At 44.1% G+C, this 27,287-nt stretch overlaps 2 protein-coding genes across 4 annotated transcripts in view; both read left to right on the top strand.

The window, feature by feature from the left end:
- LOC309660037 (uncharacterized protein) overlaps positions 1-9,180 on the top strand; it is a gene marked incomplete at its 3' end in the record, with an annotated part of 69,080 nt that extends 59,900 nt beyond the window's left edge. For 2 of the 3 annotated variants that reach the window (XM_082460545.1, XM_082460544.1), the window contains exons 2-4: positions 2,662-2,797; positions 4,690-4,781; positions 8,962-9,180. In XM_082460545.1, the coding sequence (XP_082316671.1) occupies positions 8,974-9,180 (207 nt within the window). In that variant the 5' untranslated portion in view covers positions 2,662-2,797; positions 4,690-4,781; positions 8,962-8,973. Of the gene's footprint in view, positions 1-2,661; positions 2,798-2,914; positions 2,960-4,689; positions 4,782-8,961 lie in introns of all 3 variants that reach the window. The other variant, XM_082460546.1, reaches the window with a different exon arrangement.
- BCL9 (BCL9 transcription coactivator) lies at positions 9,141-24,134 on the top strand. Its single transcript, XM_082457874.1, has 7 exons — positions 9,141-9,274; positions 10,243-10,559; positions 11,763-11,952; positions 12,856-12,955; positions 16,741-18,982; positions 20,168-20,428; positions 21,767-24,134. The coding sequence occupies exons 1-7, from the start codon at positions 9,222-9,224 to the stop codon at positions 22,882-22,884; spliced, it is 4,281 nt and encodes a 1,426-aa protein (XP_082314000.1). The 5' UTR covers positions 9,141-9,221; the 3' UTR covers positions 22,885-24,134.
- The last annotated feature ends 3,153 nt before the right edge of the window (positions 24,135-27,287 follow it).

Below are 27,287 nucleotides of genomic sequence, written 5' to 3'. Positions count from 1 at the left end.
ACTAAGGTGGGGTAGAATTGGTGCAGAGTTAGACTGTGGTTAGGGCAGACACGGACAGATCCCTGGCAATGACTTTAGTGGGAAAATGATTGAGTGGCTGTGTAAAGAGTTACATTTTGATCAATGGTGTGTGATGGAGTATTTGTTAGCATTTGATGTATTCAAGAATTAAGTGTTTATTCTTAGGTCAGAGATCTGGACTCTTGTACACTGAGCACAAAGTGATGAATCAGAATTAGCAAGTAGGAAGGATACGTAGTTGAGAGTAAGGGGTAGGGGGTGCAAATGAATATTGATAGATAAGACTCCTGTGTAGACAAGAACTTTTCACTCTTCATGGAGATTGTACAACATGGTTGTTCTGTTGACTTTGGTTTTTGACTGGATACTAATGATATGGGAAGGTTTAACAAGGAGTTAGTGTGAACAATGTTATGGTCCTAAGTACAAATTTAAGAAGCACCTCCTTACTAACTATTGAAAAAGACCCAATCTGTAAGACACAGAAATGGGTTAATAAAAGCAGTTAGATGGCATAAGGATGCTTTGGGGAATGAGGATTCCATTAATTAGTGGTTTGGATAAGAAGAGAAAATTTAATGCAAAGTTGAGATAGGGATGACCTTTAATAGTGTTAGAATCTAGGATCTAATGGTATTGAACCATTAGAATATTATTTTGTAATAACAGTGTTGAATGTAAGATGATAATAGTTCCTAAACATAACGGTAGATCGATAAGAAGGTCATTGACTAAAAGATGAAGGAACAATTTCCATACTGTTCTCTTCTTATAAAGGCAGGTTTTATGTAGTAACTCGGCTCCTGAGCTAAGGATTCCTGACCTGGATTCTTAGATGACTAGTGTAAGTGAAAAAGCACTTACGTACTTTGGAATTTATTCTATGGGATATTTTTCCCATAGCCTTCAGAAGTGTGTCTGCTCCCGTGGATCAAAATAAAATGCTCTCTGGCTTGTAGGGGAAAAAAGTACAGAGGTTTCACAAGCATTATAATCAACTAAATATTTGATCATGGTGATTTGGTATAGTGGTTAGAGCCTTGAACTTGGAATCAGGAAGCTGGTTTTACCATTGACTTATGTGTGACTTTAAACAAATCTCTCATATTTATTCTCCAGTTTTGATATTTATGAAGTGGGGATACCACTGCTGTAACCACTCACAACGCATTGCAGCGCTTAACAAGTTAATGCTTATCTGCACAGTGCCTTGGACACTTCTGGGAATGAAAGTTTACGTAGCCCAACTTTTTTCTCACTTGTAAAAAACTGCTATCTCTGGAACAGACCAAATTCAGCTTCTGTAACAATTACAGCAGCATGCTTGATCAAGGAACAAAAAGGAGTACCTTATACATCTGCCTTGTTCTATTGTCCAGGTTTTGGTTTTATATTAGTTTTGAAAGGTGATACCTCTTCCCCATTTAGTGGTAAAACAGGATAGTGATGACAATTGTAGAAATGTAAGCAAAGGTCCCCATGGGAGAGTGGGACTATACATGCTGTGAGTGTTAACCTAGGCTGATGCTGACTCTAAATTTGTGTGACCTTGGACATGTTACTTGGCTTCCTGGTGGCTTAATTTTTTTCAACTATGAAGTACTGCTAATGGAATGACTTACTTGTCTGTATGCCTTGGTGACTATGTTAGGGTCTATAGAAACTTTATGTGCTCTAGGTCAGAAGTTCTTAATCTTCTATGTCCCATGTTTTCCTTTGGCAGTTTAACAAAACATAGGACCCCTTCTGAGAATCATGTTTTTTAAATGTATAACATAAAATATATAGAATTACAAATGACACGGAAACAGTTATCAAACTGTTAGACAATTGTAATACAGTAGTTTGTATGTTTATAACACATTAAATAACAAAATGTAGCTTCAGGTCTAATGATACTATAATTTTGAAGTAGTGATGAGTGTAAATATTATGTTGAGAGATCTGCAATAACGGTAATGTGATGTGAAGTGTTTTATGGTTCCTCTTGGTGACATAGTCACGGAATTGCTAATACTGCTGTGGGTTGTTACCTACATTCACAGTTAAAGGTGGTGCTAACTTTTACTTGGAGGTTAGTGAGTATGAAGATCAAAATTTTCGCCAGCCAAGTCCACAGGTGCCACCCCCCCTAAGTCTCTCCAGAGACCCCTTAAGAGGTCGTGGACCCCAGGTTAAGAAAGAGGTCCTGCTCTAGACCAGCTGATTTTTGAAAGTTGAATTATCTAATGGCCACTTGCCTTTTAAGCTTTGTAATATTTTTTTTCAGCATCTTCACCATGCTAAGAACAAGGGCATAGAGAAGATATGAAATAAAAGTCTATTTTACAACCTGTGATAACTGTTCTTGGTTGGGGAGAAAGTTAAAAACAGTGATTAGAATGAGGCTTTTGTGCCTGATGGATTTTGCTTTTCTAAACTTCCCAGTCTTCAGTAGGATAGAAGTAGGCTATAGTGCTCCAGCTTCTTGCATTTTGAGTTTTAGTGGTTTTGCCTTCTTTCCCCATTTTTGACCTAATTATTTTCTGACTATTCCTTCTTCCAAATATTGTTTTGGTCACAGAGCATTGGGGAATGGGTGGTTTTCTTTGCTGATGGTGTGATGGGGTATGAACTTTTCCATTCTTCTCATTCCTGTAGGACTGAATGTGGGACTAGCTGGTGTTACTCCACTTTGACCTAAAAATTCCTTTCTGTTTGGGAGGCAGAGATCACTCTTGGAAAGTTCCTCTGCGTCCCAATGTTAGAAGAGAGAGCAAATTGGACATCTTGAAAGGTAAAGAGCCCGATGATGAGCACGTAACTTCTGTGATTCAGTCTGTGCACTTTGGATTTTGTTTCTGCTTCTGTAGGGTCTCTTGTAAGTTAAAACTATATTTGTTCATTATTGTAGCAGTTCCCAAGGCAGAGGTCATCAAGTTAAATGCAAGTCATAACTGTAAGTGCAATTACCTTATACTTTCCTATGAACAGGGACTTCTGCAATAAGTTATTTCCTAGGAAAGGCAGATGGTAAGAAGTTAAACAAGTATTTATTGTGTCATCATTGATTTGTATGAATGTGAGGCAAGAGTAGCAATACACAAGCCTCAAGCTCATGATAATACACGAATCAACCAGCATTTATTGAGTTTCTTTTGGGCCCTGAGATGATGACCCTTTCCTCAGGGGGTTCCCTGACTATATATAACAGGGATACAATTTTTAAAGTGTTCTAACAGTGTCATGAATGTAATGCTGTGGGGCCATGGAGGACATTCCTGGGGATAGTTTGGAATCAAGGAAAATTTCACAGAGAAGGGATATTTGTGCTGACATTTTACTTTGGGTAGCCATTACTCTAAATGATGATAGATGACGTTCATTTTTGAATGGTTAAATTCTGTCGAAACTCTTGAGCTTGATATAAATTTATTTGCTTGCTTAAAGTTTGTTAGCTTGAAGGACAGTAGGTGAGTTTTTACCCTTCGAGTACGAAAACATATATTAGCATTTTGTTTGGACCAAAGTTTTCTATATAAGTCCATAGTATAGTTTTCTTTTCTCCACATGTTTTGGAAAGATTGGTTCTTCCTATTGTGTGCTTTTTCTGAGAGGAAGGCTTTTAGTAGTTGGCATGCCAGAAGTTAAGAATGAGCTAGGAATGGAATCCTGAGGCCTTTTAGTTCCACATTCTAAGTTTGATACTATGCCTTTTATGGTGTAGTGGTCATAGCATAGAAGTGAAATTTGTTAAACATGACATAGTTGTAATAAACTTGACTTCTTAGAGCAGGAGAGTGGAAAAGGATCATTGGAAGAGTTGAAATCGGAATTATAGAGGTGATTCTGACCTAAGTTAGACTAATTTGTGAATTTATTTACAACTTTGTGGTAACCTTATAGAGTTTCCTTTTAAAGATTCCTGAATAATTTGGCCTTAGGACAATCTGGAACTTGGTTCTTCCTTGCCATTTCAAAACTATAAATTCTGGGCAAAGGGGGAGGCTTGGTGTTATAATTCTAGTTTACAAGGACTAATGTTGGAAATTGTTCTGCCTGGTGAGTTACTTAGTGTTTTATTGAATTATCTAGCTCAAGTCAGTATAGCATTTCACACAGAGTAGGCTTTCAAGCAAAGGAAATCATATGGTCCTGTTGTTCAGTCATATGTTCCCCCAAAAGTATGTGAAAATAAATTTTCTTGCTGCATGCTTGCCCTGTAGAGTTACAGTTGAGAGTAGGGAGGAACTGTGAATGGTATGCACTTTGTGAATTCAAAAGTGTATCTGGAATTTTGAATCTTTCACCTTTACAGTCAGCTCTCAATTCTCTGTACTAATTAGGAATGGGAAGAAGCAAAAATGTGAGGGTTTTTTTCCTACTAAATGTTCAGAAAAGTAGAAAAATTGATTTTATTTGCTATTAATATTTTTCCAGTTTCTAAAAAGAAAATATGCAGTTGGGAAGGAGGGAAAGTCACAAGGCCCTTGAGATATCTACAGATTGGATAATATACCCTTTAATAATTGGAAGGTGATTCTGTTTATATGGGAGGTGATAACTTCCTCCTAAACTAATACTCTAGAATAAATAGGAAACCTGTTCTTCTCTTAAGATAGTAACAAAATGATACTATTGATTTTTTTTTTAATCACTTAGAAACTCTTCTTCTTTATTTTCATCCAGGTGAGGGTCACCTTTGAGACAGGGGTTCCTGGACTCCGCAAGCTCCTCCCCTCCAGGATGAGCACTGCCGTATCGTGACCCTTGGGGTTTTGGTGAGTAGCCTGATGGATGATAGCACTAGAGAGCATGCCTGGCTTAGAAAGATGATCTTGGGGAAAAGCGTCAACTTTTATTCAACAGATATTTTTTGAGCAAATAGCATGTGTCAGACACTATAGTAAGTGCTAGGAATACAGGGATGAACAAATCAGTCTTGATCCCTGCCTTCACGGAGCCTAACATGAGAGATGAATGTTACGCAAATGATCACATAATCATACAACATGGGAAATGTTGTGAAGGAGAAACACAGGATGCTATGAAAAGAGTGTAATGGAGAATTTTGTCTAGATTAGTGGCTTTACAGTATCCTTTCTCTCTGAAGAAGAAACACTGAAGCTGAGCTTTTCTTCACTCAGCAAAAATATTCAACTTGATATGGAAGCTTAGGGGTGAGGGAGAGAGGTATCAAGAATGACTCCAAATTTCTGTCATGAGCAGCTGGGTGGATGAAGGTGCCATTTACTAAAACATAGAAAACTGAAGGGAAAATACTTTTGGGAGGGAGGCTATATACAGATGAAGAATTCATCTTTGTCTTTGTTAGGTTTCAGACATCTAGGGAGATGTCAAGTTGGCAGTTGTGTATACAGGTCAGCAGAGCAGAAGCTGAGCCGGAGATGGAAATTTGGGAGTTGTTGGCATGTAAAGAACTTATAGAATAAGAAGAGAAGAAGCCCCAGGGTAGAGTCGTGAGGAACTCAAAATTGTGGAGGTTGGATAGAGAAGGGGCCAGCAAAGGAAGCAGATGAAGAGTGACTTGAAGGAGGAAGACTGGGAAGGTGTGGTATTATGGGAACCAAGAGAGGGGAGCTTCAAGAAGGAAGTGATCAACTGGCAGAGTCTACGAGATGGAGTAAGATGAGGTTAGAAAAGCGGTCAGTGGTGACCTTAACAAAAGTCATGGTTTTTGTGATCTGTGGGTAGAAGTTGGTTTAAAATGGTTAAAGGGTGAATGGCAAGTAAGGAACTGAAGACTGTGTCTTATCAACTCTGGTAGAGAATCTTGGCTCCAAAGGGGAATAGAATGCCAGAGCTGGTTTTGTTTTGCTTTAATTTTTTTCTTTTCTAAATCTGGAAGATACTACAACATGTCTGAAAGCTGATTGGAAGTATCCAGGAGATGCAGGACGTAGAGAGGTGGCCACCGGCGGGAGTGAAGGTGCTCAGTAAGCTGGAAGGGATGGGACCTAGACCGCCTGTGGTAGGACTGACCTTTGGGGAGAAGTGGGCTATTTTTTTCGGTTTCATTAATAGGGAAGAAAGATGGGATAGGTACTGATAAAAAGAGATTTGCAGATTTGGTGGTGAGGAATCCTGCCTGGTGACTTCTCTTATCCCTGTTAAGTCCTGGGCAAGGCCATGAACTAGGAGAGGAGGATGATGGTTGGAGACGGCGAAGGTAAGAAATGCCATTAGGCAGGATAGATGAGTGAGCTTGCTAGAGGATGGCAGTAGTCATGGTTAACCGGAATGTTTATGTTGTGCTGCTAAGCATTTTCTATGTACTGGCTCACCTTGTCCACCAAGTCCGTGCTTAGCCAGGCACGGCAGTGATGAAGAGCATGGCCAGCGTGTCTGGCTGAATGCCAGCTCCACCACTTACTAGGGTGTGACCCAACTTACTTGGGCAAATTACTTACTGTTTCAGAGCCTCAGTTTCCTCATCTCTAAAATAGGGATAGTAGTAGGACCTGCCTTCTGTGGTTGTTGTGAATGAGTTAGTATGTACACATAGTAAAAATTTTAAGTATTATTTAAGAAGAAAAGAGAGAAAAATTATATAAGCAGATCTTAGAGTTAGGAGATTTAGTTATACTGGGGAAATATCTCACTCTGGATACAATTAACCATTCTGTGGAAGATCTTTTCTAGTCCTTAAAGGTAAACAGTTGAGCACTAACCTGAAAATGTAGGAGCTGCAAGAGTCTCATTTTATTCTTTGGGGTTGTATGATAAGATACCTGGCAGATTTCTTGCTTGGTTGTTTTTGGTGTCAGGCTAAAGCTAGGGTGACTTATTTCAACAACTCCCTTGGATTAGGGGTTAAAACACCTGGATTTTATTCCCATCACTGGATGAGCCCACAAGCTTGTTTCAGCCTTCTGTGCTGTCTTTCCACCCATAAAGTAATGGTAAGGAGATGGCTTAGAGGAAAGAGCAGGTCAGAGAGCACTGATGAGAAACCTGGGAGAAGCCCGTTCACACCTGTGTGCTCCGTCCATTCATCTGTAAAATGCCGTTGATTATTATTATTAGAAATAATCTTTGCTACCAGCTCATCAGAAATGCCTGACAGATTGAGGTGATTTGATATTTGTAATATGTTTAGAGTTTCTTTGGAAGGAGAGTGCAACACAAGTGCCAGGTGTTTCTGCTCTGAGAGGAGCTGGGTACATCACCAAGAGTCCAACCACATTCTTAGTACATCATACTGAGTATTACAGAAAAATCAAAGAACTTGAAAAGAAGGTTCTTGTCTTCAAAGAGCATAGTCTACGTAGGGAGATAAAAAATACACATGGGACTATTCAATTCGACATATGATTGAGTGCTAGAATGTGTGATGCAGACAGAAAGTACCAGAAGAAGTTACAGAAGGGGACTATATAGGTGATAACTTCTTTTTTTTTCCTGAGGTAAATGTTTTCTTATGGCTTTGTCCATGCAAGATTCATTTACTACTTCTGTTTTACCAGTGATTCCCGACGTTTAGTGGGAGGTTACAATATGGTTTATGATCATATATTATGTTGAACTTGACAACCACAATCAGGTTTATAGTCTAAACTGGAAAAAAAAAAAAAAAAGCTAAAGGTGGTGGGGGATAAACGTACAACCTTAAATATAATCAAGACCAAAATGTTTTTAGGATGCTTTCTCCCAAGGTCAGCATAGAAACATTCCATAACATTGTATTCTAGTTCTTTTTCCTGACTTCTTCATTTAAAAGAAAAAAATGTGATTGTACGCACTCAGAACTTCCATAAATTCCTTTCATGGTCTCAGGTAAAATCGCTGGGACTGCTGCAAATTTCTAAATGAAGAAATAGACGTCTAACACTTGACAATGATCATATTCAGTGCCAAGTCCCAGAATATAATGGACCCTCCCAATTTTAGTCCAGTTCTTGAGCCTCTCAAAGTGTATGTAACACCTAAGCTACTTCTAACTCCCTTTGATTCTTTAGCCACTAATCCTGCATCTAATATCCTCATTCAGTCCTATACCCCATGGGTAAAATACCAGAAGGTAGAGCGGGAGGTGCAGGGGGACAGTGGTTACCAAAAAACCACATTGGAACTGCCCTGGAAGGAGCAGTGACTGAAAGTGTATCTTGGTTTTCCCTGAACCAGTTTAGGCTTCCCTAAATAAAGGGCTTTCTCATTTGTTCTCTGGCTAGGTTTGGGAATATTTTCTTGACCTTTTATGCTTCAAATTAGCCTTGCAAATTGGCTCAAAAACTATCTTAGCCTTCAAAGATGTTCTTTTACCTTCCGCATTATGGATCATTCCCATGCTTACCCGTGCCTACAGCTCCTGTCATTAAGCAGTGAGAACACAGGACACATACTCAGCATAATTTAGTAGAAAGATCATAGAAATCAGGGGACAGAACTGATTGTATTTGGTATCGGCTCAATAGTTGATTTCAGAAGTACCTCCTTTAATGTCTCCCCACCCTGAGGCCCTGAGAATATAAAGAGAGAGTAATTTGTTTCATGGTTTGGAATTGGGATGGGTTGGTTACATTTCAGAGCCATCAGAGGTGAAACACCAGATAGTTGCTATGGATTTGGAGTACTCAGTGGTTTCAAAGCATTGTTTTGAAGAAAGAAAAACCCAGGTTTTTGAGGGTTTTGTATCTGGACGTAGAGCAATGTAAGGGAGGATATATGGCTAAAGATAAAAATGTCTTTCTCATCTGCTTACAAACGCCTGGTACACGAAGATTGGGTGGGAGGCTTGTATGCTTGGCAGAAAGTCTTAGTCACTCTTCAGCTGCTTTAGCACCAGGGCCTTTTGGCCGGAACATGCACATCTCCCTTTCCTTTAACCCTGATGGAAGCTGAGGAACCATCTAGCTCTGCACCATCAAGCTGGCGGTGCTTTAGCCTCGGTCCTGCTGTAAAGGTGTTTGATGTCTCCATTTTTGCTCTTTTTGCTCCCAGTGTGCCCTGGAGATGCGAGATTTTCCTTTGGCAGCAGGAGGCACACACCCAGAGAATGCTGGAGCCGCAAGGGGACAGGACCCACTTCCACAGCGGAGAAAAACAAAGAGGAAAAAGGCGTGCAGGTGGCCAGCGCTAAGGGACTCGCCCAGCAAGCAGTGGGCCACTGCCGCTGTCCTCAGCAGCTGTTTCTGCTGCAGCCCGAGAGGAACTCGGTGAGCCCGTCCCTGTTGGTGGCTGCAAGCTCAGGATTTCAATCAATGCATTCCAGTAACCCTAAAGTGAGGAACTCTCCGTCAGGAAACACACAGAGGTGAGGGCTAGGGCCTGGCCCAGCTGCCCCTTGGGGATGTCATAGTGGACCATGAACGCTCATTGGTGGAACAACATGTTGAATTAGAAGCGAATGGGGAAAGAAAAAAAGATAAGTAAATAGTGATAGAATAGTGAATCAGAGTTTAGGTTAGAGTTTTCCTCTGTTATTATTTGTCCATTATTACCCGGCCGCTCCTATTTACCACCCCTCTCCTCACCAAAACATAAAGAAAAAGACCTTAAAGACCAGCCAGTACAGTGAGCTAAACTTGGCACATGAGGAAACCGAGACCTGGAATGGTGAGGAGGCCTAAGGTCCTAGAACTAAAACACCAGCCCCTGGACTCCCACCGTGAGGCCTTTTCCTCTGTTCCGTGGAAGTTAAGCTGATGCCCTAAAAGAGTTTTTTCCTTCTCCCCTGGCGGCCGTGGTTAGTGTGTCTGCGCTGGTGTGATACTGCTTGTTCAGGGAGTAGTGTCCTGGAGGGCTTCCCTAACCTGCCAGTCATGGGCAGGTTTCCTCGCACTCTCCTGGACCTGCTCGTATTTTCCAGCAGGGAGGCTAGTCTCTTGTTACAGCTGTTCCTTGTCATCAGCCGAGGGGCGGGTGGTATTTTGATCTTAACGATGTCTGTTTGTTTACTCTGAGCTAGTCTTAGTGTGAGAGTCATTTCTCTATGTACATAGAAACCGTCGTCCTTTATTGACAGAAGCCCTAGAGATGGGTCCCCATGTGACTCTAGGGTTCCCAAGACCTGGCAGGCCACTCTGCTTGATCCTCCTCTCTGTTGAGAGCTCTGAAATGAGAGCAGGGGAGGAGGGAGCAAGCAAGTGGCTGAGGTGAAAGGTGGGGTGGTTACTTAGTGGTCCAGGTCTCCTTGACCTATGATAAAAATCAGTCCTCCCTCATTTGTGCTGCCCAGTTGTATCCGGTGTCTGATCTCCCTTTGTTATTTGTCTCTTTTAGTAGCCCTAAGTCAAAGCAGGAGGTGATGGTCCGTCCCCCTACAGTGATGTCCCCATCTGGAAACCCCCAGCTGGATTCCAAATTCTCCAATCAGGGTAAACAGGGGGGCTCAGCCAGCCAATCCCAGCCATCCCCCTGTGACTCCAAGAGTGGGGGCCATACCCCTAAAGCACTCCCTGGCCCAGGTGGGAGCATGGGGCTGAAGAATGGGGCTGGAAATGGTGCCAAGGGCAAGGGGAAAAGGGAGCGAAGTATTTCCGCCGACTCCTTTGATCAGAGAGATCCTGGGACTCCAAACGATGACTCTGACATGAAAGGTATGTCTATAAGATATTTGAGACTCAGAGGGAAGTAGGTATTCCTGAGGAAAGGCCTCTGACGTTGGTGGATGCCAGAGAGCCTAATAGCAGCCACGTGGGGAGAGTAGGCGCATCAGATTCAGGAGTTCCCGCAGTTTAAGATGGAACTCTTTCTGGTTGTTTTCCTACTGACTGAAGAATAGTTTGGAACCACCTTGTTGACTTCTTGCTCTTGAGGATGCAAGCGTTTTAGGATGTTCCACGGCCCTAGCCACGTTCTTGTGGATGTTCCTGACCTCCATGCTCTTTGTACTTAAGTGTCAAGCCGGTAGCTCCAGTTTGTCTTTGCCAGGGTCCACCCTGGAGCGGTCTTTCTGACACTGCTCCTCTTCTCCATCAAATTCATCCTTCAAGACTTGGGTTTTGTGCACTCTGGCTGCCAGAGTTGTAGGCACAAAAGGCAGCCCTGGCACTAGTCCAGGTTTGTCACAGTCAATTTCAGTGTGGCAGGAACAAGTGGCTACATGTAGTAGATACAGTAGGCACCAAAATGGAGTGAGCCAGAAAGAGTATGGGACCAATGGCTGTGGTTTTAGGCTTTTTTCCTCCTAGTATAAAATAAAAAATCTTAACTATAGGCCAGAACATGAAACTAGTATTCAAGCAGTGGAAGTGTTACTTCCCGACCCAAATTTGAAACGAGAACCTGGGTGATCGTTCCCCTGTCTTTCCTTTCTTCTTCAGGTGTTTGTAGGAGGCCTGTTACGAGCGCCAGCACTATGCTGGGGGCTGGGGGTGCCATGGTCAGCAAAACAGAAACAGTTGCTATCCTCAAGGGTTTGAATGCACCTAGACAGCAGATCATTAAACAATTACAGTAAAATTTGATAAATGCTGAAATAAGGGGAGTTAGGGGGCTATGGGTTCAACTAGCCGGGGCAGCCAGTCCAGGAGGATCCAAAAGGGGTTTCCAGGAAGGAGGGACATTTATGCTAATATCTGAAGAATGCATAGTAGAGAAGTAAGGAGGTGGGGGGAGAGTGCTTTGTAATTAGTCATTTAGGGAGAAGTGTATTTGTGTTTTTATGAATAGAAGAGGTTTTCTCTTAGCAAGGTACTTCCTCCTTGAAATTCTCAAGGTGTTTGCATTATGATGCTGTAAATGCTGGCAGAAAAAAGAGTTTTATTCTTTCTATGACATGACTCTTTTCATTCTTTTAGAATGTAATTCTGCTGACCACATAAAGTCCCAGGATTCCCAGCACACGCCACACTCGATGACCCCGTCAAATGCTACAGTCCCCAGGTCTTCCACCCCCTCCCATGGCCAGACTACTGCCCCAGAGCCCGCACCTGCTCAGAAGACTCCCGCCAAAGTGGTCTATGTGTTTTCTACTGAGATGGCCAATAAGTAAGTTGATGGCTGTGTCTTGCTATTGGCGTGGCTTGCGTGTTTGGGCATCTAAGTTCTTATTCCCTTTGAAGATTGATCCTTTTTTGGCCCACTTGTATTATTACTTAAAGTTAACCCTACAGAAAGAGGTAAAAGAAAATATAAAACCTCCCCACCCCTACTCCCCAGAGGCAACCACTGATGATACTTCCTTGGCTTTCCTTCCAGAAATTTTTTGTGCTTGTACAAATATACATATATATACTTTTTTAAACACAAAAGGGATTGATTGCACAATATACACTTTTCTGCAACTTAGTATTCTTTTTAAAATGACACAAGTAATGTCCATTTTGGAATAATTAGAAAATGTAAATAACTAAAAAAAAAAAAAAAATCTCAGGAATTTACAGAGATAACTACTGTGAACATTTTGGTACCTACGTCTCTAGTGGATGGATGGATCAATGGATATTTATTTATTTATTTAAAATGTGAATATACCCTAGTTTTTTTCATTTAAGATTTTTAAAATTAAGATATAGAATGAATCTTGGCAGCCTTTAATTATTATTAGGTGTGAGAATTCATTTTACCCTTCTTGGGTTGGGATTTTGAACTACGATTCTCTATAAAACACCTACTAGAGTGGATGGCTTTGAAGGAGAAAATCCTGGGGGTTTTTAATACCTCTTTTGAGATTTGCTAATGGCTATCTTTTAATTTCAGAAGTTTGATGGTAAATGATAGACAAATAATGAAAACCTTTTTCTCTTGATTTCTTCTCATTCAACATTGCTGGTGGTTCTTTATACTTCTCCTTCCTCTCTTATACCAGTTTAATCGGGTTAAAGTGCTTTGGATTTACAGTTAGTGAAATAGGAACAAGTCCTAGTGTGTGCATCTCTTTTGTCTTTGCAGAGCTGCAGAAGCTGTATTGAAGGGCCAGGTTGAAACTATTGTCTCTTTCCACATCCAGAACATCTCTAACAGCAAGACAGAGAGAAGCACAGCCCCTCTGGTACGTCATTTTGGAAATGGAATAATGGTTTAAAGGTTCTGCAGTGACCGTAAAGGTGGGAGATGGTGAATTTCACTGATAGGGAGATAGTCTTTTTTTTCTTCTCCCAGTTTTATTGAGATACAATTGACCGACAGCACCGTATAAGTTAAAAGTGTACAGCCTACTGTGCTGTATACTGTATACTTTAACTTACATACGTGACGAAATGATTACCATCATCTCATATAGATACAAAATTAAAGACATAGAAAAAATATATACTTTTTCCTTGTGGTGAGAACTCTTAGGATGTACTTTCTTAACAACTTTTATATAGAACATATGGCAGCATTCATTATATTTATCATGTTGTACATTACATTCTTAGTACTTATTTATTCTATAACTGGAAGTTTGTGCCTTTTGACTACCCTCCTCCAATTCTCCCTCCCCCAGCCCTTCCACTTTTGGTAACCACAAATCTGATCTCTTTTTCTATGAGTTTGTTTGTTTGTTTGTGGTCATTGACCTACAACACTATGTTAGTCTGTGGTATACACAGAGTGATTCGATATTTCTATACATTTCAAAATGATCACCATGATAAGTCTAGTTACTGTCTATCACCATACAAAGATATTACATAATCGTTGACTGTATTCCCCACACTGTGCATTTCATACCCATGACTTAATTTATTTTGTAACTGAAAGATTGTACCTTTTAATTTTCCTCACCTATTTCTCTCCTCTCCCCAACCCCCTCTCCTCTTTCAGCTACCTGTTTGTTCTCTGCATCTATGACTCTGTTTCTGTTTAGTTATGTTTGTTCATTTGCTTTGTTTTTTAGATTCCACATGTAGGTGGAATCATACAGTATTTGTCTTTCTCTGGCTGACTTATTTCACTTAGCCTAAACCTTCTAGGTCCATCCATGTTTTTGAAAATGGCAAGATTTCATTCTTTTTTGTGGCTAAGTAATATTCCATTGTATATATGTACCACATCTTCTTTATCTCTTCATTTATTGATGGGCACTTAGGTTGTGTCCATATCTTGGCTATTGTAAATAATGCTGCAGTGAACTTAAGGGTACATGTATCTTTTCTAATCGGTGTTTTTGTTTTCTTTGGATAAATACCCAGGAGTGAAATTGCTGGATTGTATGTTAGTTGTATTTTTAATTTTTTGTGGAATCTCCACACTGTTTTCCATAGTGGCTACACCAATTTACATTCCCACCAACAGTGTATGAAGGTTCAATGGGAGATAATCTTGATGGTATAAACTACATTCTGAGCATTTAACCTAATTGTGTGGTTTTAGGCATATCACACTGCATTGGCCTTTTCTACTAACATGCTGATACACTGATGAATTACTAGGAGAGAAGAGGTACAAAATAGAAAAGGAGATATTTAGATATCTTAGGATTTCCATCATGTAGCCATCTCTGGGAAATTATGAATTCAGACCCTCTGTACAGAGCAGGATTTTAAAAAATAGCAAACACTCTTGAGTTACTTGAAGAACAGAAAAAGAGCAGCAACAAAAACTACAGTACTGGAGTACATGCTGATGATACCATAATTAAGGTCTCAGTGACTTTCAAAATGATTCTTATTTATTTCAAAGTGAGAGAACCATTGAATGCTTTTAATTGCTTGATATTTCCAAAATTATAGTAAACGTTAGTCTGTTTCCTCTCTGGAACTTAAGCACCTACTATAAATTACATTAGAAAATGCACATAATGGTTGTTTTAATACATGTAGTGTTCCAAATTGAACCAAAAGATATTTCTTGTGTCTCACATTGTAAAGGCATTGCACCAAATGCTGTGGGGACACTAGAGGTTCAAGATACAGTCCCTGCGTTCAGGAAGCATAAAATCTAAAACTTGGATGAGTCTTAAACATGGGAAAAGTTAAATGACAATAAACGACTGAAGTGACAATTCAATACAGAATGGATGACATTTCATCCTTGTTGTATATGAACATAGAAGTCCCCCCTGTGACATAGCAGGCTTAGGCTTTCCTAGGCCTAGAAAAAAAATTTCATGTCCCTCTGCATCTCTGCTACTCAAGGGTAGACGATGGATATATATAATATTTTAAATGTATATATTTTTAAATTTATACTTTAAAAATATTTGTTTATTTATAATTTATATTGTTTTGGAATGCACAGGGTACATTGCAACTCAAACCGACATTTTATTGACTTAATGACAGATCTTAAGTCATTAAGACAGTTTTCACCTCCACCTTCTCTGGTACTAAAATGAAATCAGAAAAGGAGTTAATAAGGAGGGAATTGGGAATAGTCCAATCACCATTGCTCCAAATCTAAAATAAAAAGGGTGGTACTAAACTGTTTCTTCTGTCACGGTCACCTTGTAGGAAATCAGTGACCACCCTTAACAACAAAACCAAACTTAAACTGGCACTGGAGAGAAAATTAAGGTGACCTCCACACCCCAGTTAAGGAGTCAGAGAGACAGAGGACACTGCAACATCCAGAGTCATCCAAGTTCAGCCAGTCTTACCCCCACCAGTCTCGGTCTGCAGACACAGATGCATGGAGAGTACCAGCAAGTGGAACACTTGCATACATACCCACGGAACGTGAACTGTTCGTGTTCAGGGATATGCATGATGATTCCTGTACAAATCTGCGCCTTGATAAACGTTCCAGAGAGTAGGTGGGGATGTAAGTAAGAGCGTTCAGGGTTTGGAAATACAGCCTTGATTAAGCGAACAGGTAGGAGCAAGTGAACATCAAAAAGGGATCACGCGGCTCACTGGAGGCTGGTGAGAGATCCCTTGATGGAGTCACTAGACTGGGCCCGTCTGTTCTTCAGTACTGCCCTTCTCTAGTACCAGTACCTCCGGCAGTGCTAAGGTGTAGACCCAGAACATTACGAGTCCCTCTTCCAGACACTGACAGCGTCCGTGTCACCTATTGTAGGTGAGCGTGCCTTTACCCAGGACTTAGCATCGGTACTTAATAAATAATAATAAGGCGATCATCCAGCCTGTAGAAAGGGCCGTGTGCTGTCTGTTGGAAAGAACAGATCAAGAGACACCACGAGCTAGATAGCCTCAGATTTCTCTGCCGACCCTTCCTGCCTACAGATGATCTTACTACAGTTAATGTACAAATTCTCGTATGGAATCAGTGATCACAAACTGAAAACAGAAATCGGAGATGTCAGGCCCCTGGAAACTCAAGGAGAGGAGTACTTCACTAGTCACCGTGCCAGGGGAAACACTGAAGTGGAGCGGCCGTACCTCCCGCCTTTGATGGGCAGAGTACAGAGCTGGAAGTGACAACGACTTTCAGTTGAAAACATTAGACTTTTTGATTGACAATGAGAAGTCTACATACCCAGTTATACTTTCGGGGAAAGAAAAAGGTGTTAGGTACAGCCTCCCACATACCAAGAAACTAATCTCTCCCTGAATCAGAAACACATAGTAGACATGTGATATCAAACCTGTTCCTCGAAATAGATACTCAAATGTATTCACTTTGGCAGCGTGGCTTTCCCTTGGCATGCTTTAAAGTTATTGAAACCTAATCTTCAGCAAGGGAAAGAGGATGCCGTCTGACAGCAAAGTGTGAGAAAGAAATCAAAATGTCTGCATGTCCAGAGTGGGGTTGTACATGAGCAGTTTCTACAGCAAGTGTCAGTGTAGATTTATGTGGCTGGGACAAGTCCTTTATAACATATCTTGCTCTTTTCATTGCCCTTCTGTTCAGTTCACCAGTGATTTTTAAAATCTCATTTATCTTCAGAACACACAGATACCTGCCCTTCGGAATGATCCGAAACCTCTCCCACAACAGCCCCCCGCTCCAGCCACCCAGGACCAGACTTCTTCCCAGAACACCAGACTGCAGCCAACTCCACCCATTCCGGCACCAGCACCCAAGCCTGCCGCCCCCCCGCGTCCCCTGGACCGGGAGAGTCCTGGGGTAGAAAACAAACTGATTCCTTCTGTAGGCAGCCCTGCCAGCTCCACTCCACTGCCGCCAGACGGTACCGGGCCAAACTCGACGCCCAACAACCGAGCAGTGACTCCCGTTTCCCAGGGGAGCAGTAGCTCTTCAGCAGATCCCAAAGCCCCCCCGCCTCCACCGGTGTCCAGTGGAGAGCCCCCCGCACTGGGAGAGAACCCCGACGGACTGTCTCAGGAGCAGCTGGAGCACCGGGAGCGCTCCTTACAAACGCTCAGAGATATCCAGCGTATGCTCTTCCCTGATGAGAAAGAATTCCCGGGAGGACAGAGTGGGGGACCCCAGCAGAATACTGGGGTGTTAGATGGACCTCAGAAAAAACCAGAAGGGCCAATACAGGCCATGATGGCTCAATCCCAAAGCCTAGGTAAGGGACCTGGGCCCCGGACAGACGTGGGGGCTCCCTTTGGCCCTCAGGGACACAGAGATGTGCCCTTTTCTCCGGATGAAATGGTTCCACCTTCCATGAACTCCCAGTCTGGGCTCATTGGACCCGACCACCTGGATCACATGACCCCTGAGCAGATAGCGTGGCTGAAACTGCAGCAAGAGTTCTATGAGGAGAAGAGGAGAAAGCAGGAGCAAGTGGTCGTGCAGCAGTGCTCCCTCCAGGACATGATGGTCCATCAGCACGGGCCGCGGGGCGTGGTCCGAGGGCCTCCCCCTCCGTACCAGATGACCCCCAGCGAGGCCTGGGGGCCTGGGGGTGCAGAGCCCTTTGCCGACGGGATCAACATGCCCCATTCTCTGCCCCCGAGGGCCATGGCTCCCCACCCCAACATGCCAGGGAGCCAGATGCGCCTCCCTGGATTTGCAGGAATGATGAACTCTGAAATGGAGGGGCCTAATGTCCCCAACCCGGCATCTAGACCAGGTCTTTCTGGAGTCAGCTGGCCAGACGATGTGCCAAAAATCCCAGACGGTCGAAACTTCCCGCCTGGCCAGGGCGTCTTCAGTGGTCCTGGCCGAGGGGAACGTTTCCCAAACCCCCAAGGATTGTCTGAAGAGATGTTTCAACAGCAGCTGGCAGAGAAACAGCTGGGTCTGCCCCCGGGGATGGGCATGGAAGGCATCAGGCCCGGCATGGAGATGAACAGGCTGCTCCCTGGCTCCCAGCGACACATGGAGCCGGGGAGTAATCCCATCTTCCCTCGAATACCAGTGGAGGGCCCGCTGAGCCCTTCTCGGGGTGACTTTGCAAAAGGAATGCCCCCACAGATGGGCCCCGGTCGGGAACTCGAGTTTGGGATGGTTCCTGGTGGGATGAAGGGAGATGTCAGTCTAAATGTCAACATGGGCTCCAACCCTCAGGTGATACCTCAGAAGATGAGAGAGGCTGGGGCGGGGCCCGAGGAGATGATGAAACTCCGCGCCGGCGGTGCAGACATGCTGGCTGCTCAGCAGAAGGTGGCGCCCCTGCCCTTCGGCGAGCACCCTCAGCAAGAGTACGGCGTGGGCCCCAGGCCGCTCCTGCCCGTGTCTCAGGGTCCGCGCGGCAGCACTGGCGTGCGGAGCCTCAGAGAGCCGATTGGGCCCGACCAGAGGACTAGCAGCCGGCTCAGTCATATGCCACCACTACCTCTCAACCCTTCTAGTAACCCCACTAGCCTCAACACGGCCCCTCCCGTTCAGCGCGGCCTGGGGCGGAAGCCCGTGGATCTCTCTGTGGCAGGCAGCCAGGTGCATTCCCCAGGCATTAACCCTCTGAAGTCTCCCACGATGCGCCAAGTCCAGTCGCCGATGCTGGGCTCGCCCTCGGGGAACCTCAAGTCCCCCCAGACTCCATCGCAGCTGGCAGGCATGCTGGCGGGCCCAGCTGCTGCTGCTTCCATTAAGTCCCCCCCTGTCTTGGGGTCTGCTGCTGCTTCGCCTGTTCACCTCAAGTCTCCATCGCTTCCCGCCCCGTCACCTGGATGGACCTCCTCTCCAAAACCTCCCCTTCAGAGTCCCGGGATCCCTCCAAACCATAAAGCACCCCTCACCATGGCCTCCCCAGCCATGCTGGGAAGTGTAGAGTCAGGTCAGTATGCCTTCATCCTCACAGTTGCATCTTAAAGCCAGAGGTTGCGAAAGCCTGATTTACGTACTTTAAGAAAACTGGTGTCTTAACCTGATTATGCAACCAAAGGAGGTGGCTTTTGCCAAGATGGACGTATTTGTGGCAGAGTGCATAATCGGGACTTCCATGGGGTTATGCTCTTAGTGCAGAATATGTTTCTCAGATAGGACTGGGAGGAAGATGGGAAATGTGCGTCATTTCGCTGAATGATTTACATTTGCACAGTGAACTCACGGTGGTGGAATAGAATGTCTCAACAGTGGGTAAATGTGGCCTTAAATACTAGATCCACCCACTTCAAAGGGCTGCCTTCATCATGTCAAGAGAGTCTGAGTATCATCCCAAGCAAAGAGGGGAGGCTGCTGAGAGACTTGAGTGGTTCTCGTAAATACGTGTTGACCATAGAAACTGTTACCGAAACATTCTCCTTGGTAAACTGCTGTTCTCACAGATCAGCTACAATTTATTAGTATTTTCTTCCTAGGAGAAGCTCTCACTGATGATGGTGGTTTTGTGAACGGGACCAGAGGTGGTCAGTGGAAGATGAGCACTGAGGTATAAATACTAGGTCTGTGCTGTCTCCACTTGAGAAAGAATCAGAATAAGATAGGAGGTTTATCCTACCAAGCTAAAGTGTGTCTCTCCGTTGGGGAGCAGTTCACAAAAGCAGTACAGTGGAGTTGCCCCCTCAGACCTTTTCAGTTCAGACATCTTGGTGGCAGAAAATCAATCAAGAGCATGTGTAGGGCGATTCTGTTCGTACCTGGGGTGGGATTGCTAATCTGGCTTCCTAGCATACTAATGCCTGAGTCGAATTCTAAATTGTGATTGGCAAGGGATAGAGATCCGTTAAGAGTTGCCTGTAACCCATGGTTTTCCCAAGTTTGAACTAATATTTCTTACGCATTCTTGGTGTGTTTGTCTTCCCATCTGCTGAGCTGTCACCTCCATCTCACACTGCAGTCTCCCTCTGCACACACACGGAGCTTGACTAGAGACTGATGATTCATGTCCTGGGTCTCATAACACTGTCCTGTTCATCTGTCTCATTCCTGGCCCTGCTGGTTCATAATGATATGCCCAGTAGCTTTCAAGAGAAATCTAATTCCCTGCCCTTTTTTGTTTTGTCTTGCTTTCTTCTCCTAGGTGGCCCCCCACCTCCTACAGCCAGCCAGTCTGCCTCTGTGAGTATCCCGGGAAGTCTTCCCTCTAGTACACCTTACACCATGCCTCCAGAGCCGACCCTTTCCCAGAACCCACTGTCTATTATGATGTCTCGAATGTCCAAGTTTGCAATGCCCAGTTCTACCCCGTTATACCACGATGCCATCAAGACCGTGGCCAGCTCAGATGACGACTCCCCTCCAGCTCGTTCTCCCAACTTGCCATCAATGAATAATATGCCAGGTAAGAAATCAGGAAGATAGGATATGGAGCTAGCTCTGGACAAAAGAAAAACTTCTTGAAGTCTTTTCTTGATGGCTGGACGTTCACCAAGTTGAAAAAGTATACCATCTGAGTTAGTTTCAGTAAAACTAAAGTGTCTTGCCTAGAGTAAGAGAATGATCACAATATTTTTTATTAGCTTAATTCAGTATTTGTTGATAAGAAAGCAGGTTTCTTTGTAGTTCTTGTCATTTTCTTATGGAAGTTTTGATGCTTCTGTGTACCTAGATGCTTTTTTTTTTTTTTTTTTGGTGGAGGTTGGGGAGGTCCTCCTGGCACAAAACTGAGAGCGGTATCTTTTTAACATGCTGATCGGAATGTCTTTAGTCCTCAGATATTTTCCTGGAAGGGCAGCCTCAAACCACAAGCAGCCACAGGATTTCAGACAATGGAAAGCCCCTATTTCCTAGAGAATCACTTTCTTTAGGACTAGAGAGAGAATAAAATTCCTCCCTTCCCTACTCATTCTGTTCTCCTTCACTCCTACACCTCCCGTCTCCCCAAATCTCACTAGTAGGACATGATCTGGTATGGTGAAGGTGGTCAGTAAAGAGACCATGACTTTTGAGCCATGGGTTTCTGGTTCCAGTTTCGTTCTGATTGTTAGGGATGCTCTTTATCATCAGGCAGGTGAGGGCATGCTCTGTGGGTGGCACAAGCACCATCCTTACCATTCTCAGTGGTTAACTCCATGGAGAGACCAAATATTTAAATGTCCCAGAGACCAGAGCAGAACCTGTGTGTTTTCCTTTTCCATTAAAAATTAGCCTTTCTTTACCATTCCATATAACGTAGAGTTCAAAATGCTCTCTCTGTAAGGTAATATAAAATAGTGATGCCAAGTATCAATTGAAAAAGGCCTGTTTGGTTTCCTTGTTCTTACTGCTGATTCTTAGACTCATAGGACTAATTAGTCCTCTTTCTCCAAAAAGGACCATACTGAGTCATCCAGGCAAATTGTTTTCTTCTATATTAAATGTCTCCAATGAAGAAGACTGTACTCATCTGCATATTCACTTGTAACTTTTCACACAGGAGACTTCTTCCTAGCTGTCTTCTATATACCTTTGTGTCCTACAGTTTAAGACTCAATAATGTATTGTCTTGTAGAGCTGTCGGTTTGTGTGCCCCAAAATGTATTATAATCTTACTGAGGGCAGAGATTGTGCATTGTATGTTTCCCCAGCACAGTACCGTGCACACTTGATGCACAATAGTTTTTTTGTTAATTTGATTTATGATAGTTTTCCTGAGTTGCTTTTGGTTAAGTTGATTCCTTTGATATCTTTATTTTTCTAGGAATGGGCATTAATACACAGAATCCTCGAATTTCAGGTCCAAACCCCGTGGTTCCAATGCCAACCCTCAGCCCAATGGGAATGACCCAGCCACTTTCTCACTCCAATCAGATGCCCTCTCCGAATGCCATGGGACCCACCATACCTCCTCATGGGGTCCCGATGGGGCCTGGCTTGATGTCACACAATCCTATCATGGGGCATGGGTCCCAGGAGCCTCCGATGGTACCTCAAGGACGGATGGGTTTCCCCCAGGGCTTCCCTCCAGTTCAATCTCCTCCACAGCAGGTTCCATTTCCTCACAATGGCCCCAGTGGGGGGCAGGGCAACTTCCCAGGAGGGATGGGTTTCCCAGGAGAAGGGCCCCTTGGCCGCCCCAGCAACCTGCCCCAAAGTTCAGCAGATGCAGCACTTTGCAAGCCTGGAGGCCCAGGGGGTCCTGACTCCTTTGCTGTCCTGGGGAACAGCATGCCTTCAGTGTTTACAGACCCAGATCTACAGGAGGTCATCCGACCTGGAGCCACCGGAATACCTGAGTTTGATCTGTCTCGCATTATTCCATCTGAGAAGCCTAGCCAGACACTGCAATATTTCCCTCGAGGGGAAGTCCCAGGCCGTAAACAGCCCCAGGGTCCTGGACCTGGGTTTTCGCACATGCAGGGGATGATGGGCGAACAAGCCCCCAGAATGGGACTAGCATTACCTGGCATGGGAGGTCCAGGGCCAGTGGGAACTCCGGACATCCCTCTTGGTACAGCTCCATCCATGCCAGGCCACAACCCAATGAGACCACCAGCCTTTCTCCAGCAAGGCATGATGGGACCTCACCATCGGATGATGTCACCAGCACAATCTACAATGCCCGGCCAGCCCACCCTGATGAGCAATCCAGCTGCTGCCGTGGGCATGATTCCTGGCAAGGATCGAGGGCCTGCCGGGCTCTACACCCACCCTGGGCCTGTGGGCTCTCCAGGCATGATGATGTCCATGCAGGGCATGATGGGACCCCAACAGAACATCATGATCCCCCCACAGATGAGGCCCCGGGGCATGGCCGCTGACGTGGGCATGGGTGGATTTAGCCAAGGACCTGGCAACCCAGGAAACATGATGTTTTAAGCTGCTAAGATTGGATGTGCCGATCCTTGTCAAGATGAGATTCCAGGTCCTGAGAGCTGCTTTGAGGGAGTTCCAGGAGTACTGTTGGTCATGCAATAGGAGAACAGAGACCCAAGGGCTGCTTTGGGGGAGGGGGGAACTCGAGAATGTATGGATTTATCTGAAAACAAATTATTCATTTAATCAACAGGTGTGTTTTTTTTAAGATTTATTTTTTAAAAATTATTTTTGTGGACTTGGGTATCCCATGATGGCACCTACTTTTGGGAATCTGTAGCCGTGCTTTGAGAATTGCCGTGGGTCATGTGTTGCACCATTCTCTGTATGTTTACGTCCTTTGGACTGGCTTCTCCCAGGATTCTTTTCTGGTTTTGTTTTTGCTTTGGGCTTTATTTTTTTTGTGTGTACTGTACTATATTGTAAAAGGGATTTTAGCAGAGACTTTAGTCTTTGGGACAAGAGAACAGGAATGCTGGGCTGTTTACTTTAGGTGGAGAATCCATCTTCAGACCTTTGGACTATTTTCTTTCAACTCCAGTGTATAGAAAAACCAAACTACGACCTCAGAGCAGAGTATTAATGAAAAGCACAAAAAGAGGAACTAAGTTCAGCGAGGGGTGGGGGGAGGGGGGAGATTTTTCTTTTTAAAAATAATGATGCTTAGGACATTTGTTTTTCAGTTCAAGTGCTCTTCAGCACTGTCTGTCTCTCCCAATCTGAAGACCCACCTTCACATTTTTCTCTTGTTTTCCCTCCTCTCTCCTTCCCTATCTTCTTGGTTAAGTGAGTTTCCTCCTGTTGTGTCCCCCACTGGTGACCCCCTGCTTCCCTCCTCTCTTTTTCCCTTTGGCAGCTGCAATAGACGGTGTTATTTGGGGGAAATAAATCTAACGAAGCCTCGCCTTCCATGCCGAGCGTTGTCCCGGCTCTGGGAGGGAAGGGTCTGTCTTTGGGATGCTCGATGGTCTTCTTTGCCCTTCGTCTTTTCTTCCCCAGCCTACCCTTCCCTGCCCGCCTTGTTTTCTGTTCTCCTTTTACTAGGAATTCCCAAGTGAATTTTATTAATGTGGGAGTGGAACAGATGCTAAAAGCTATCCAAGATTTTGTTTTTGTTTTTAATTTTGTGTTTCCTTCCCTTTCCTCCCCGTCCCATGCGTCAAACGTTCTGTGTAACCTCCATTGAATTTGGTACAAAACCACTCACCAGAGCTGTGGTGTCAGAAAAATAAAATATATTGTTTCTTACAAAATTGAATTGCCTTTTTTGTCCATTTGGATTCCTGTTTGTTCGGTATTGGGCATATTAGTTGCCATGTGACCCAGAAGCATAGTAGCTTTGTATCGGAGTTGATCTGGATGAAGGTTAGGGGAAGTACATAAAAGCGCTTTTGCAGATGAAGCGTATTGCTTGCTGTTGAGGCGTAACTACTCGTGTAGACTGATCCTGTGCTGTTTCTGTCCCAATCAGGAAATCCTAGCTACAGGCAGAGGAGCAGCCCTGGTCCCCATGCCCCACCTCTAGAGGCAATTCATGGTCTTTACTGGGAATTTTTGTGAGAGCCAATGTAATGGTGTGAGGTAATTAAGAGACCAAAGGTGTATTTTTAGTCATTTGAAAAGCCATGAAATGTCCCTGGAGCTTGTCAAGGTGAAGTATTCTTACTGCACCCGCAATCGTGGGTCTCTGTCGTCCGTTCTGCTTCCCCACCTCGCTGCCTGCCCGCATCCCCTCTGCAGGCCCTGCTCAGTCTACACAGCTCACTTCCACGCACACGCCTTCGGCACGCCAGCGTGTGTCCCGCAAGGTACGCCTCTAAGGGACCAGCTGTTTGTGTTTCTGTGCAGTTAGGTTTGTTCTGCTGTGTGTATTTGAGTTGTAGGCGTCTTTAGCTAAGCAAGTGGGCGTCCGTGTGCGTGTCTGTTCTCAGGTGAGAGAATCTAAGCGAGGAGCAGCAGGTGCAGCGTCGTCTGCAGACAGGCTTGTACAGATTGGGCTCTGCCGGTGTTCCACAGTCTGAGTTTTACCTATGAATGTTTCTCTCTCTCCCCGAGAGCGTTTTGAGAGTCACTTTCTCTTCCACCTTCAGCAGCCCTATCTTCTCAGTAACACAAGAGCCCCAGACCACAAAAGTGAGATTTAATTTGAGCACCTCCTCTACCAGTCACCTCCACTCTACTTGCGTTCCCTTGCAAATTCTTGAGGGGCCCTAGGAAGTAGGTTGTAATCATCTCATTTGCAGTTGAGGAAACTGGGCTCACTGGTTTAAGAATTCTGACACAATCAGATCTTTACAGAGGGTCCTGGGCGGTGAAAATTTTACCTTGTGGAGAAATTAGGAGAGTACAACGAGCATTTTGTTTCATGAATTTAGCCCTGTTCCTAGGTTCTCTGGCTTTGAAGTAACAGAAGAGAACAGGGAAACAGCTAGGCATGGGGAGCGTGAGATGAGAGCCCTGAAAGGAAGGCTGGGACCTGGCGTTTGTCCACTGGTCTGGCTTCGTGGGCAGCCCCACTTCCTGCTGCATCTCATAGTGCTGTGGTCACTAATGCTGTGTGGTCCCTTTGCGTCTGTCCCAAGGAGGGAGCCAAAGGCAGGCAGGAGTCTTGTGGACCCTTGCTGGGAGAGGCTGGGGATGTGGCACTCTGCGCGCTGCCCCCTGCTGGAGAACTTGCAGCAGTGCAGACCAACATACCCGTTTCAAAGAAGCTGGGTTTTGAAAAGACCCCTTCATAAATCTTCATTCATTTACATTTTCAGCATGTACATTTCATCATGATGACATCTGGTAAACTAAGTTCATTTGGGGTTTAAATGTAACAATTTCTAATTTGCCACTCTTGCTATGAAATAAAATCACATTTGAGAGATTGGATGCTTTTGCATGGAGAACTAATGATGCAAGATTTTTTAAAAAATCAGTGAAGGGGTGATAAAGATGTTTCATGTTAACATAATCCCGTGAAAGCCAAGGCAGTCTCTCCCACTCCTGCCCCTGCCAAAATTTTGGGATTAAATGAAGGAGATACAATAATGATGTGTAACTTCATTTCTGGGCCAAGTGGTGAGGTGTGGATCATAGCATTATTTCTTAAGGACTAATGAAGCCTATGTGGTATTTTCCCTAAAACAATGTGAAATAAAATTACTTACTTTTTTAAAGGATCTGCACTTATAAATGAAAACAAGCAAACATAACTGGAGGACCTTATGAAGGGTTGGGGCAAGAGAAAATAAGTTTTAAAACAATTTTACATATTTTAAAGCTGTGATCCAAAAAATTGATCCAAAATTTCTCCCAGCCTCCCTGCTCTCCTGTACTTCTTGATATTGTGATCGTGATGCAACTTCTGTCATCAGGGCAGCTTCCTGGCCATGTGACCTGTGCAGCTGCACAAGGCCCAGCTTGGTTTAATGCTCTGCTGTCACATGTTGAAATTCTTAATAATCTTTGAACAGGGGCTCCACATGTCCGTTTTGCACTGGGTCCCACAGATGAAGTAGCCGGTCCTGGCTGTTATGAAAAATTCCAGCAGCTCCACAGCAGAGCTGGGATCCTGGTCTCTGTCTTTATTCTTGCTTTCTCCTTCCCAGTGGCCAGGAGTACCCTAGACAGGGTGGGTACTGTTTAAACTGTCTACACTTTAGCCACTTCCTTTTCCTTTTCTGACTACTTTTAAAGTGCTGAGAGGAGAGGAAAGCTGTATTTCACCCAAAGACTCATTTATTCAGCAATCAGCAACCATTTAGAGAGTGCCTAGTGTGTGTCAAGAACTGTGCTAAGGCTGGGACCAGGAAATGCGTGTGTGAATTGACCATTCCGTGTACTAATGATCATTGCCATAGTGAAGGTGCGGACAGAGTGCCACGGGCCAGAGAAGAAGGTACGGTGAAGACTCCACGAAAGGTGGTTTTGAGTTTACTCTTGAAGGAGGGAGTACTTCCTGGTGGAGGGTGGTGGTAGGCTTTTAAACAGGAAGTGGGGGCAGCAAAGGCCTGCTTGTTGCAGCCTGCTGGGCTCTTCAAAGGGAGTGGAGAGAAGAAATTAGCCCAGAAAGAGAACAGGCCACGGGAGAACCTGGGGTGGCCCACTGAGGAGTTTGAACTTCCAAGGTTTAAGCACGGGAATCTGGTGATGAGATTGGCTCTGCGGAAAGATTACTGCCCTGGGGTGTGGAGGATAGGCTGGGGGAGGGGTGAGAGAGCCACAGGAAGATCATGTGCAAAAACTTGCTTATTCTACGAAATCTTTAAACTCACAGACTCATCTCTTTTGCTTTAAAAAACATCAAATTGCATCATATTTCTTCTACTGCTTAAGTAAGTTGAGCCTACTGTCACTTTCTTTTCTCTAACCCAGACCAGTCATGTTTTTCAAAATCACAAACACTTATGTTTAAGAAA

Source organism: Balaenoptera physalus (assembly GCF_965194825.1).
Source record: "Balaenoptera physalus genome assembly, chromosome: 1".
Taxonomy (NCBI): domain Eukaryota; kingdom Metazoa; phylum Chordata; class Mammalia; order Artiodactyla; family Balaenopteridae; genus Balaenoptera; species Balaenoptera physalus.
Note: the sequence above shows the minus strand (reverse complement) of the source record. Positions and strands in the feature narration are given on the sequence as shown.